This window comes from Hypanus sabinus, chromosome 2 (assembly GCF_030144855.1).
Source record: "Hypanus sabinus isolate sHypSab1 chromosome 2, sHypSab1.hap1, whole genome shotgun sequence".
NCBI classification, from domain to species: Eukaryota; Metazoa; Chordata; class Chondrichthyes; order Myliobatiformes; family Dasyatidae; genus Hypanus; species Hypanus sabinus.
Genome location: NC_082707.1, coordinates 39,567,110 through 39,580,163, shown reverse-complemented (window position 1 = coordinate 39,580,163; position 13,054 = coordinate 39,567,110). Strand labels below are relative to the sequence as shown.

The window sequence follows — 13,054 nt, the reverse complement described above, 5'->3', positions numbered from 1 at the left end:
GTGGAAAAGGGTGGCTTAAGTGAATGCAAGTCCCTTGAGGATGAGAAGGGGGAATTGACATTTAGTAATAAGGAAATGGCTGAGGTTTTGAATGAGTATTTTGTGTTGGTGTTCACGGTGGAGGACATACCTAACATGCCAAAGAGAGATGTTATGGAAGTGATGGGAGATGAGGACCTCGATACACTAGCTGTCACTAAAGAGGTAGTGCTGAACAAACTTTTGGTCCTGAAGATAGAAGAGTTCCCTGGTCCTGATGGACTGCATCCCAGGGTACTGAAAGAAATGTCAGAATTTATAGTGGAGGCTTTGGTGATAATTTACCAAAATTCTCTGGACTCTGGAAAAGTCCTGGCAGATTGGAAAACGGCAAATATCACACCACTGTTCAAAAAAGGATGTAGGCAAAAGGCAGGTAACTATAGGTCAGTTAGTTTAATATCTGTAGTTGGGAAAATGCTTGAAGCTCTAATTAAAGAATAAATAGTGAGGCATCTGGAAAGAAATGGATCCATCAGGTAGATGCAGCATGGATTCAGCAAAGGTAGGTCCTGTTTGATAAACTTACTGGAGTTCTTTGAGGATATAACCAGTGCAGTGGATAGAGGGGAACAGACAGACGTTATTTACTTGGATTTCCAGAAGGCGCTCGATAAGGTGCCACATAAAAGACTTTTCCATAAGATAGAATGCATAGAATTGGAGGGTGATGTATTAGCATGGATAGAGGATTGGTTAACTAATATAAAGCAGAGTGTTGGGATACATGGGTGTTACTCTGGTTGGCAATCAGTGGTGAGCGGTGTACCAGAGGGGTCAGCGTTGTGCCCGCAACAGTTCAGAATATACATTGATGATCTAGAAGAAGGGACTTGGTGTGGTGTCCGTAAGTTTGTTGATGACACTGAATTGAATGGAAAAGCAAATTGTGCAGAAGATACAGAGAGTCTGCAGAGAGATATAGATGGGTTAATTAAGTAGGCAAGGGTCTGGCAGATGGAATACAATGTTGGTAAATGCGAGGTCATCCACTTTGGAAGGAAAAATTAAAGAGCAGATTATTATTTAAATGGTAAAAAATTGCAGCATGCTGCTGTGCAGTGGGACTTGTGAGTGTTTGTGCATGAATCACAAAAGGTTGGTTTGCAGGTGCAGCAGGCTATCAGGAAGGCAAATGAATGTTGGCCTTCATTGCCAGAGGGATTGCATTTAAGAACAGGGAGGTTATGCTGCAACTGTACAAGGTACTGGTGAGGCCACATCTGGAGTACCACCTGCAGTTCTGGTCTCCTTACTTGAAGGAGGATAAACTGGCTTTGGAGGAGGTGCAGAGGAGGACCACCAGGTTGATTCCAGAGATGAGGGGGTTTATGAGGAGAGATTGTTACCTGGGACTGTACTCACTGGAATTCAGAAGAATGAAAGGAAATCTTTTAGGAACATATAAAATTATGAAAGGGATAGATAAGATAGAGGCAGGAAAACTGTTCCCACTGGTAGGTGAGACTAGAATTAAGGGACATAGCCTCAAGATTCAGGGAAGTAGATTTAGGATGGAGATGAGGAGGAACCGTTTTTCCCCAGAGAGTGGTGCATCTGTGGAATTCTCTTCCCAATGAAGCAGTGGAGGCCACCTCAGTAAGTATATTTAAGACAAGATTGTATTGATTTTTGCATAGTGGGGGAATTAAGGGTTATAGGGATTAAGGCAGCTAGGTGGAGCTGAGTCCATGGCTAGATCAGCTGTGATCTTACTGAATGGTGGAGCAAGGTCAACGGGCCAGATGGCCTACCCCTGCTCCTATTTTGAGTTCTTGTGTTCTGAGAGTTGCTATCTGGCCTCAGCAAAGTAGATGTCACTATGCCAGACTACAACAGCATCCAACCCTAGGTCTTTCAGGTTCCCCTGTCACCTTTTGGTCCTTGGAGCCTCCCGCTCTACTTCTCTGAACACTCTAATCCTCCCCTCTTCTCTGATGTCAACTCTTTTCCCTTCTCTGATCTTGGGATGAGGAAACTGTGCCAAAGAATAGGCTCAGAGATGGAGGTGATGGAAGAAGAGCTTGGTGTTGTGATAGGCGTAGAAGTCATTGATGTGCAGGAAAAGAGGGACAAAGTTCAAGGTCCTTGCTGAGGACAGAATGTTCAGCCTCTGAGAGGGGTAGATTGGAGGAAATGGTGAAGACATGGCACAAATTAGAGCTGGGATCAGAGATGGGAAGAGAATTGGTAGTGTGTCATTATCTATTATTTTATTTGGATATAAAAGGACCTTTGACTAAATATTACATCTTCTACCCTCACTTAGAGGAAAGGTATACATAGTTGGAAATTGTTGCAGGTATTGGAACACCTACAATTAAAATGTCATGAAATTTAGCGACAGCAAGTTTGTGTCTAACTATCTCCTAATAAAATATTTTAAATTTATTTATTGAGATCTATTCAAATTGATCAACCCACAGAAACTTTATAAGTTCTAACCAGGAATGTATAAGTTTGTCATAAGAAACAAAAGAGATGAAACTTCATGATTAACTGCCTACATTCGGGTCTCCAACCAGCTCACAATGTCTGCAAACATGTGGGGAAAATCTGTACAATACAGTCAAATAGGATTAAGTTTTCAGAAGTTACAATTTAGAACGTTTAGTTGGGGATGCGTGTAGTGATGATAATGGAATGGCAGGAGGTTTAAGAGTGGAGAGATGATCTAGTGCCTTCTGGATTTGCACAACTAGTCTGATATTTTTCTGTACATAGCACAGCAATTAATTCTATTTGTGGAAATGGTCAAATTGTTTTTGAACATTTCCATAAGTAAAACAAAATAGGACAGTTCTGTGAATAATAGTGAGAAAACCTCACATTCTTTACAAAACAATTTTGTTATTGAAGGGCTATTATAATAGTTAGAAACAGATCTATATTAGAAAACCTGTAAATTACTCTGACCAGATTAAATTCCTTAAAGGAATTTTGTTGCGAATAACTAGATATCGAAGCATGTCCTGAATACAATAATTAAATATTAAGTACTCTTGAGGAGAAAAAGTTAATGTATGACTTAGTTGGACCCTTTGTAAATAGTTCACAATAATGGTATCTTTGAACTGAAGTTCTGTGAAAATACATTATTCCTTGGGAAGAGCTGGCATATGTCAATAGTCACTCTGTTCTCTGATATCCATCTAGCCCTGCACACAGACTTACATCACTGTGATCGCTGCCTGAAGGATTCTGTTTCTGAGGGCTCAGGCCACTTTTTTTCTGCAGGGAGATAGAGCAAAAGCACTATGACTTTAACCACATTCCTATAAAATTGTTTGAATGGTAGATCAGTAAATTACATATTTAATAGTGGTCTTTATATTTTACAAACGCAAAAAATACTGAGTAAGCCAGCAGCTTCCAACTCAGCTGAGTGAAATGATTCCACCTTTCATGTGTGTCTTAAAGCAGTGTGACTGACACAAGAGAAAATCATGTTTACTTGAACAACTGGTGCACAGGATGAGTTATCTTGGACAAACATAGTAAAGTCAGCCATACAACCATGATGGGCCAAAGCTTTGAACCATTTATACAAATATATAGTGTTATGTACCCCTAGGGTTCATATTTTCTGTGGACAATCACTTTAACGTCGGGAGAACGAGACTGACTTTTGGACACTGTTTGAGCTGTTACAGAGAGAGAGACGGAGGTGTCCAATGCAGAGATTTTAATATTGAGAGAGAGGAGAAGAATGCTTGGAAGATTGATGTTATGGTTTCTCTGCAAGCGACAAAGAGGTCACTGTTTGGACTCTCTCCTCTGTAGCCCGTAAGGGTGAGTTTGAGTTCCATTTGAATATGAGGGTGTGACTGTCACGTAGTTAATCCACAGGAGTGGGTTCTCTGGTGAGGTGGAAAACTTTGTGATTACCACTTGTGTGTGTTACCCTTGTTTGGGTGTGGTAGTTCACTGAAGAAAGGCACCCCTGTGGTAAATCACTGTAGGAGTTACTTCGTATGTTGTGGAACTGGATAAGTGGCTATCACAGTTGAGTGCTTGGGGTAACCTTGTGTGGAAACTACCTGTGTGTGATAATCCTTGCCTGGGTTGGTAGTTTTACCACTTGAAGGTGGTATCTCAGTGATAAGTTACTGTTGGTGATAATCCATACATGGATTCTGTTTGAGTATCCTGTGGCCACCACTTTGGGATGACCAGTAGCTGAATTTGGGTGTGGTACCACCTGTGTTGAAAGGGTATTCGTTGAAGATCACTGGCGGTGATACGTCATGTGTGGACTGGAATAACTTCGGAGATAAAATCTACTGTTATTGTTATTTTGGAATAGCGACATAATTGCCTTCTCACAACATACACCCTTGGATTACAAATCTCTCTCTCTCTCTAACGTTACTCAATTAACTAACTCAAACTGAACTGAACTCTCTTCAACATTGTAAGACTCTATCCATTCACCCCTGGGTTTGGAAGAGCTTAGTTTTGTTCCTATTTCCACACTTGTGTGTGTGTGTATGTATATATATATATATATATATATATATATATATATCATTGCTAACTTTTTAATACATCTGCATTTATAGTACTGTATTGCGTAATTACTAATAAACACTATTAGTTATTAGCAATACCAGACTCCAATGTGTTTTCCATTTCTGCTGGTTCTTTAACCTGTCAAGGGGTATGTGACAATAGTTATTAAAAAGAACCCAACATGTAGTTTATATGAAGCTTTTGTAATCATATTACATCAGATAGTTCTCTTCAGTTCTGAAATGGGTTTGCAATTAATAAACATCAAAAATCTAACTTCAGGAACAAAGTATTCTGATGCAAATGCACTAAAGGGTATACAATTGAAAATTTAATTTTCTGGATTTTTCAGAAATTTGTTTAAACTAATGTAATAAAGCACAAGGCCATAGTAGATTCTAAATTATTTATCAAGGATGTAACATGCACCATTTGAACCCCATGTACCAAGAGAAAGCTACAAGCAGCATAGAATTCCTATTCAAGCAAGCATTCAAGATGCAAAGTTATCAGACTCCCTCATTGCCACTAATTCCCATGTACATGCCAAAATCTATTTCTGAGGAGAATCCATAAAGAATTGGCAATTCCACTTGTTGTTTGTTGTTACTTTTTCCAAAATAAATTTAGATTATAAAGTGAAAAGATGAACAAATTGGATGGGATTAACAATTTCATTTTTAAAGTGTTGACTTGATTGATTATCTCTAAAAGAACTGTAATGGCCATACACTGACACTTAGATATCTATTCACTATCTGCTGGCTTCTGGAGAAGGAAGCAAGTTTAAATTTCAGGTAAGTTTTTTAAATGAAAAGATAATATGTGGTGACATAAAAATCCCATTCTTCTATCTTGAAAAACTTAATGGGTGACATTGGTACAAGAGGGAAAATAAGAGCCATTTTATAAACCCCTGTGCAACTTTGACCAATGCAACTTAACTTATCTGAATTCAGCTACACAATGTAAATATTGCCAAGGATGTGCAGGAAACTTATAAAGCTCCAGATGAATACTTAAGGATGGAATCTATTAAATCTGTAGAAAGTTTTGATTATCCTTGAGAAACAGTGAAACAAGGGTTAGCAATTCACCATATTGAGTTTGCTCTGTTAAAATTCATGAAGTGGGTACTTGAGGAAGAAAAGGCCAAAATATACAAGGCAAACAGAACTTAAGATAATTTCCTCAAACAAGAAAATAAGATCAGTATTTTCTGGACTAAACCTGGAAAATTACCATTGTAAAGTACTGTGGTCATATTGTTAAAATGTTATTGCTTACTCTCACAAAGTCAAGAACAGCTTCTTTCTGTATTTGTTTTGTTCGGATTCGCTCTTCTTCATATTGTTCAGCTGCAATTTGTGCCTCTCTTCTGGTCCGTTCAACCATTAACTGCTCACGCTTTTTCTGTGGCTCCAACTCTGTGCATCCAGCATTCGAAGTCTAATAATTATAGCATTGAAAGCATTTTATTTCTTCACCCAAATATGATTTTCACATTAAAACCCCCTTCTACAACATTAAATTTCAGTTGTCAAATGAAGAACTGAATTAAAGTTGAGCCATTATGTTTAATTTGAAACAGCAATTTTGAAATTTAGGATTAAAAAGGCTAAGATCTAAAGAACACAATTCTATTTTATTTCTGTTTTCTTTGTGATTTAAAAGTCATCTCCATCCTTTTTTGGGTTCTTAATTGTAATGTCCACAAAACAACAGGTTCTATTGTCACAATTCACACAAAATGCTGCAAGAACTATGTCGGGTCTCACCAATATACAGGAGGCCACACTGGCAGTACTGGATACAGTAGATCTTCCCAACAGACTCACAGGTGAAGTGTTGCCTCATCTGGACAAACTGGGACTTTGAATGATAGTGAAAGAATTGATGCAGGGGCAGGTGTAGCACTTGTTTTGTTTGCAAGGAGAAGTACCAGGAGGGAGATCAGTGGGGGGGGGGGGGGGGGGACACACAAATAGACAAGGGAGTCGCATCAGAAGTGATCCACGCAGAAAGCAGGAAGTGTGTGTGGGGGGGGGGGGTCGAAAGATGTGCTTAGTGGTGGGTTCCCACTGGAGATGGCGGAAGTTACAGACAATTATGTACTGGACACAGAGGAAAAGTTGGAGTGATAACCTGTGTAGGCTTGGAACATAGACCGTCCCACATAACTGATATAGCCGGGAACCATGCGAGTGCCCATGGCTACACCTTTGGTTTGAAGAGTGGGAGGAATCAAAGAATAAATTATTGAGAGTGAGGACCAGTTCGACCAGATGGAGGAGGGAGGTGGTGGAGGGGAACTGGTGGGTCTATTGTCTAGAAAGCAGTAGAGAGCTTTAAGGCCCTCCTGATGGGGGATGAAGGTGTACAGGGACAGGACATCCACAGTGAATATATTCTATTTTCTGCCAGTCTCACTCTTTAACCAGCTAAAGAACAGCAAAAATCTCAGACAAGGGAAAAAGAAGACAGGAAGAGACACAAAACTGAACAATTAAATTGAAAAGAAACTGCCTGACAGGAACAAGGGCTATAAAAATATATAGGTTCAGATTATGCCTGCAAATGCCAGCAGTTCCTAGTGAAATGCACATGTGCTGGATTCCCTTGAAGTCATATCAAAACTTCACCTTGCTGAAAGTCACTAAAGCCCCTTGGTCCTTCATGCTTCATATTGGAAGCTTTAGGTCAGCAAAGAATACCCTTTCCATAAAGACCATTTAAGTTTGGTGCAGGGTCACTGTAAGTGATAAGTCTTATGGCAGCAATGGCACAGTAAGATAACTTAGTATCTTAGACTAAACAACTCTAATAAAATTCATTTTGACAAGGTAATCTATAAACCTGGGTTTATAGATTTGATTTAAATATAAAAATTGCATTTCCTCTAGTATTTCAATATTACAGCATTCAGAGATTAATACTGTTGTGTTCAAGTGAGTTAAAAACTCATCTGGCAGCATGACATAAATGATTAGTAAAAACTTTAGAAATAATCATCTATATAATAATTACCACATATTGACCAGTAGTTTTTGACACTATGCCAGCTTCTGAAATTTCACTGGAAGAAAAAAAAATTGAAATTTAATGCAGATTAAGGCAGTGCAAATTCATCTTCAAGAGTAATATTTAAGCATATGTTTATCAAATGGCAAATTGAATAAAATGCTTTAAGGTTACATTAGTACTGACAATTAAAACTCACATTAAGTTAATTAAACAGTAGTCAAATCAGGCTGTTTCACCAATGCAGGAATGAAAAGAATCTTACAATTATTAAATTGTTTTTGGGTATGCTATTATGGTAGTGCTTTTAGTCTCTCAAATAAACAACATTCAAGTGTTTGTCAAGCAGACAGCTTCTGGTTAATAAGGAAGAGTAAACCTTGCTACACCAACTGCCTTTGAAGGTGGCATTTTTGCCATTTCCTATTGAAGAATTCCCTTGCCAGTTTCTACATAGTAGTTTTTCACTGCCCTGGAGAGACTCAGTGGAACAACATTACCAGCCATGTTCAAAATGGTAACAGGATGGCATTATTCTCAAGCAGACATTAAACAGCCATTCTCTCATCAGATTAATACTTGCATATTTTTGTCTCAGATAGGTAAAACTAGAGACCAAGTAACAAAACAAACATACACAAGGTGAAAAAGAAAAGAATAAACTTAAATTTTCTAATGTCTGATTTGAAGTTACACAAAGATTGATGAATCCCACTGTTTTCCTAAACATGGGTTAACTGAGTCTTCCGGTAAGATGGCACTGTGTATACACGCAGTGGCCTCTTGGGGGCCAACTGAAGGTGCTTTCTTCCTTGTTAAATGTGTTTTTATACATAGAAAGACTATTCTTTATTCCAATAACTAACTGTAGAGCAGGTCTATCGCATCAGTGAGCTAGTCTTTGTTCAGAGTAGCTGGCTGGGGTGTTGTAAGAGCCAGCGAGTCAGTCCATCAGGCTGGGGATGTTGAATTGGGCTGTCGGACCAGGGGGACTTGAGCCGGGCCCTCAGGTGAAACTGGATTGGGCTTGGAAAAGCTGACCTGGGTGGAGACCGTGCTGCTGCATGGTATTCGGAGGCACCAGAAAAGTTAGTGCCTTCGAGCTGGCGCGAAGGTGGCATGCAGTGAAACCGTGAGTGACTGCCTTAGGTGTTTCTTTTGTGATCGCAAGACCTTATTGGACATTGATTGTTGCAGGCTAGGTTCCCTTGTTTGGTGTTGAGACAGGCGACGAGGTAGCAGTGTTGCTTAGGCTGTAGCTCGGAGGAGGCCTCAGTCCTCGGGCTTGTATTGCAGTGTGGTGTCCAGGCTTGGTTGGCGGTGCGCCCCCCAGTGGTGGATTAATGGAAATACAGGCTGGACTGAGGAGGAACCATGAATTTGTGGGCCTCCTTACTCAAGAATTTGGTCAAAAACTTTTTTTTCTTACTTGTCTATGTTCTTTTTTTTCTTTCTCATTATTTTGTTTTTGTATGTTTTTGCACCTTGGTCCCAGAGGAATGTTGTTTCATTTATCTGTATCTATGTATGGCTTGAATGACAATTAAACTTTATTTGATTTGAACTGAGGTATACTACTATGTGAATGGGATTGGTTCTGGATTGCTCTGCTGATATAAATATAAAGCACTGAATAATCCTGTTGGTACAAAAGGCCTCTAACTCAGCTGCAGAAAACTCTAATTTTCAAGTATTTTATTTTAAAGTTACAATATGCCAGGTTTTATAATTGTAAAACCTAATATATTCCTGCTACATTAAATTATTTTCAGTTGCTCTGGTTCTTAAAAAAAGTTGTAATTTTGAAATATGCAAGTCACTTTCATTGTTTCATGCAAACGCAATAAATTTAAGCTGACGTATTACCTGCTCTGTTGTAACCAGCTCCTCCCATTTTCCGTTCTTTGTGGATCTCCAATAAGCTTTGGTGACTTCACAGAAGAACCCTTCAAGAGAAAGAAAACCTTCACTATTGGTTGCTTAGAAGCACTGTGGAACTAATTACTAACCAGTCTTGTTAAATAGGATACAATGGATTCCAGTTAATTGGGCCATAGGCTAATCAAGACAGCCAATTATTTGGGACAATTCTTCAGTTAACAATATTAATTGAGAAAATAGCTAGGATTCCCTTTGTTTATTTGAGATACTATCTCTGCAATTGCATTCTCTACTTCCTAACTGGAAGACCACATTCTGCCTGGATTGGTTATAACATCTCCTCCTCGCTGATGATCAACACTGTTGCACCTCAGGGGTGTGTGCTTAGCCCACTGCTCTACTCTCTATATACACATGACTGTGTGGCTAGGGCATAGTTCAAATACCATCTATAAACTTACTGATGATACAACCATTGTTGGCAGAATCAACTAGTGGAGTGGTGCCGCAGCAAAAACCTGGCACTCAACGTCAGTAAGACCAAAAAGCTGACTGTGCTTCTGGAAGGGTAAGACAAAGAAATATATACCAATCCTCATAGAGGCATCAGAAGTGGAGAGAGTAAGCAGTTTCAAATTCCTGGGTGTCAAGATCTCTGAGAATCTAACCTGGTCCCAACATATTGATGCAGTTATAAAGAAGGCAACACAGCTTCCATACTTCATTAGGAGTTTGAAGAGATTTGGTATGTCAACAAATACATTCAAAAATATGTCTACAGATGTACTGTGGAGAGCATTCTGACAGGCTGTATCACTGTCTGCTATGGGGGGTGATGGGCTACTGCACAGGACGGAAAGCAGCTGCAGAGGATTGTAAATTTAGTCATCTGCATCTTGGATGCTAGCCTACAAAGTACCCAGGTCATCTTCAAGCAGCGGTGTCTTAGAGGGGCAGCAACCATTGTTAGGGACCATCAGCACCCAGGGTATGCCCTTTTCTCAGTTACCACCAAGTAGCTGGTACAGAAGCCTGACGGCACACACTCAGTGATTCAGGAACAGCTTCTTCCACTTTGCCATCCGATTCCTAAATGGACATTAAACCCTTGGACACTACCTCACTTTAAAAAAAAATACAGTATTTCTGGTTTTTTTTGCATGATTTTTAATCTATTCAATAGAGTATACTATAAAAGATTTATTTATTATTATTTTATTTTGTTTCTTCTAATATTATGTATTGCATTGAACAGCTGCTACTAAGTTAACAAATTTCACATCACATGCCGATGATATCAGAATAAACCTGATTCTGATGCCACTTAATTAGGGCAGGAGTCTGTTGCCGAACAGTTTCTAACTAGCATTAGTCTCGTGTACTTATGTGTCCATTATACACCACACCATGCTTAGAATGAACAGTTTTAAAATATCATCAGTTGCATGCATTTTTTTCCAAACAGCAGTGCTTTTGCCACTGATAGTTGGCAAGAAATAAGTCGTAAGGCTGTTTTGCTCACTGCAGCTTCAAGTATTCAGGCTTGGAGACGCCACAAATGACCAGGAGTGAAAATGAAATGATTTCATTACTTCAACAAGTTAGAAACTACAAAGAATATGACGGCATTGACAATCATTTTAAATGTTACAATGAAAATGTAGATTTGGAGGAAGCAACTGTCGAAAGGATAGTATGAAGGCAGTCCATTATCTGCACTAGGCATTGGCACTGATTTTGTTCATTTACAGTTAATTGAAAGAACAAGGCAGTGTACACTGGATGAATTCCTCCACTGATAACTGTTAGAAATGAATACACGGTTTTATATTACTGTAGTAGTATTGATGATGTTCTAATTTTTCATTAAGTACATAATTTGTTACTCAGTTAAACAGTAGTTTGTATTCTTTATACCTTTTTAACTACTTCCATGAAAGTTAATTCAAACAGCCACATAATTAGGTGAAAATGTACTGATCTTGATGTGTCCCAATTAACTGGAATCCACTACATATCATGAATGAGATTTGTCTCTGCCCAAATTGACCCATCATTTATCTTTTTCCATAAATCTAATTCATCAAGAAATAGCAATTGAAGAAAATCAAATATAAGTTATTGCATTGACAAGGTTATTGATTGAAAAGCTAATTGGTAAATTTTAATTCAATTACACATTACTTCTGCAAACCACTTTCTTAATCATATGCTCTTTACATGTAAACATCTCCACTCTTTTGTATGGAATACCAAAGATCATGCATACTACCTCATAGTTAATGCGTCTCTTTTCAATATATGCCATAAATTGTGAACTGAGGCTAGTGGACTCAGGACGTTTTAACAATCGCACTTCCTCCTCCTCTTCCTCGACTGGACAGCTATCAATGTAATCAATCTGTTCTAGATCATGTTCAACTGGAATAGAAACAATATTTTCAACCCACTATTGCAAATTATTTACTTCACAAAACATGCACAATGACACAACCTTAGTCTCAGCTTTTGTTTGTTCATGATAAATTTAAGAAACCGTATGTGGCACCACAAAGTCAAGTATAGAGTTTTATAAGGTGGGACAGAGAGAGTAGCAGTTATATATTGATATATTGGTTAGTACAGCACTTTATTATAGTACAGGCAACCCAGGTTTAATTCCCGCCGCTACCTGTAAGGAGTTTGCACGTTCCCCCCGTGACCACGTGCGTCTCCTCTTGGTGCTCCTGTTTTCTCCCACAGTCCAAAGATGTACCAGTTGGTAGATTAATTAGTCATTGTAAATTATCCCATAATTAGAGGGAATAAATCGGGGATTGTTGGGCAGATGGCTTAAAGGGCTGGTAGGGCTTACTCTGCACTGTATCTCAATAAATAAATAAAACGATAACTAAAATAGAACACAATGTTGTTTGTCACAATGCATTATACAATATCTGCAAACCATCCAGAGCATAAATCATAGATTTTTTTGCATTTCATAATCCTCTCAACTTAAAGCAGGTACCATTTAAATCAGTCAAAAACACACAAAACATTAACCATTATGAATACCAATGTCACAGTGGCCAGTTACAGCAGCTTAATGCTCCACATATTTTGCACACAATTTTATGTATGACTAACCTAACCAGTTTATCTGGATTTGGAGCCAGGCTTGCTAAATGTTTGGATTTATTTTCAGAACTCTGCTGCCGGCCTGCCCACTTCACCTGAAATCAATGCCACAGACTTTTCCTCCTAGCTTGGGCTTGAAATGTTTGTTTACAGTGAGATCCTTTTCGAGGAAAGCATTCAAAAAGATACCATCTGCATAGATTTATCTGGACAACTGGCTGAAGTCAACACTTGGAGAGCAACTGTCAGATAAGCTCAAGAATAACACTTGGTTTGCCACAACATACTCAAAGTTTAACATATAGATGGCCTGCTTTCGCTCATGTGTGCCATGGTTAGTAGAAACTATAGTAATAAAAGAATAATAGTTCCAAAAACACACTTGGGCAACCTTCCGCCATGATGTGATTCAGAGAATTTTATTTACGTGTTTGACAGAGTTATGTAAAGTCTTTCAGGCAGTGTTGATGAGTGTTAGCAATTG

General features: G+C 38.7%; 1 protein-coding gene across 8 annotated transcripts in view; it reads right to left on the bottom strand.

The window, feature by feature from the left end:
• The window catches only part of lrch3 (leucine-rich repeats and calponin homology (CH) domain containing 3), a 142,049-nt gene that overhangs the window by 55,644 nt on the left and 73,351 nt on the right, over positions 1-13,054 (bottom strand). For 4 of the 8 annotated variants that reach the window (XM_059944417.1, XM_059944445.1, XM_059944436.1 and 1 more), the window contains exons 9-13: positions 11,726-11,874; positions 9,439-9,518; positions 7,579-7,627; positions 5,839-6,000; positions 3,214-3,270 (exon numbers count right to left, since the gene is read on the bottom strand). In XM_059944417.1, the coding sequence (XP_059800400.1) occupies positions 3,214-3,270; positions 5,839-6,000; positions 7,579-7,627; positions 9,439-9,518; positions 11,726-11,874 (497 nt within the window). The remainder of the gene's footprint in view (positions 1-3,213; positions 3,271-5,838; positions 6,001-7,578; positions 7,628-9,438; positions 9,519-11,725; positions 11,875-13,054) is intronic. The other 4 variants (XM_059944426.1, XM_059944462.1, XM_059944452.1 and 1 more) reach the window with 1 other exon arrangement.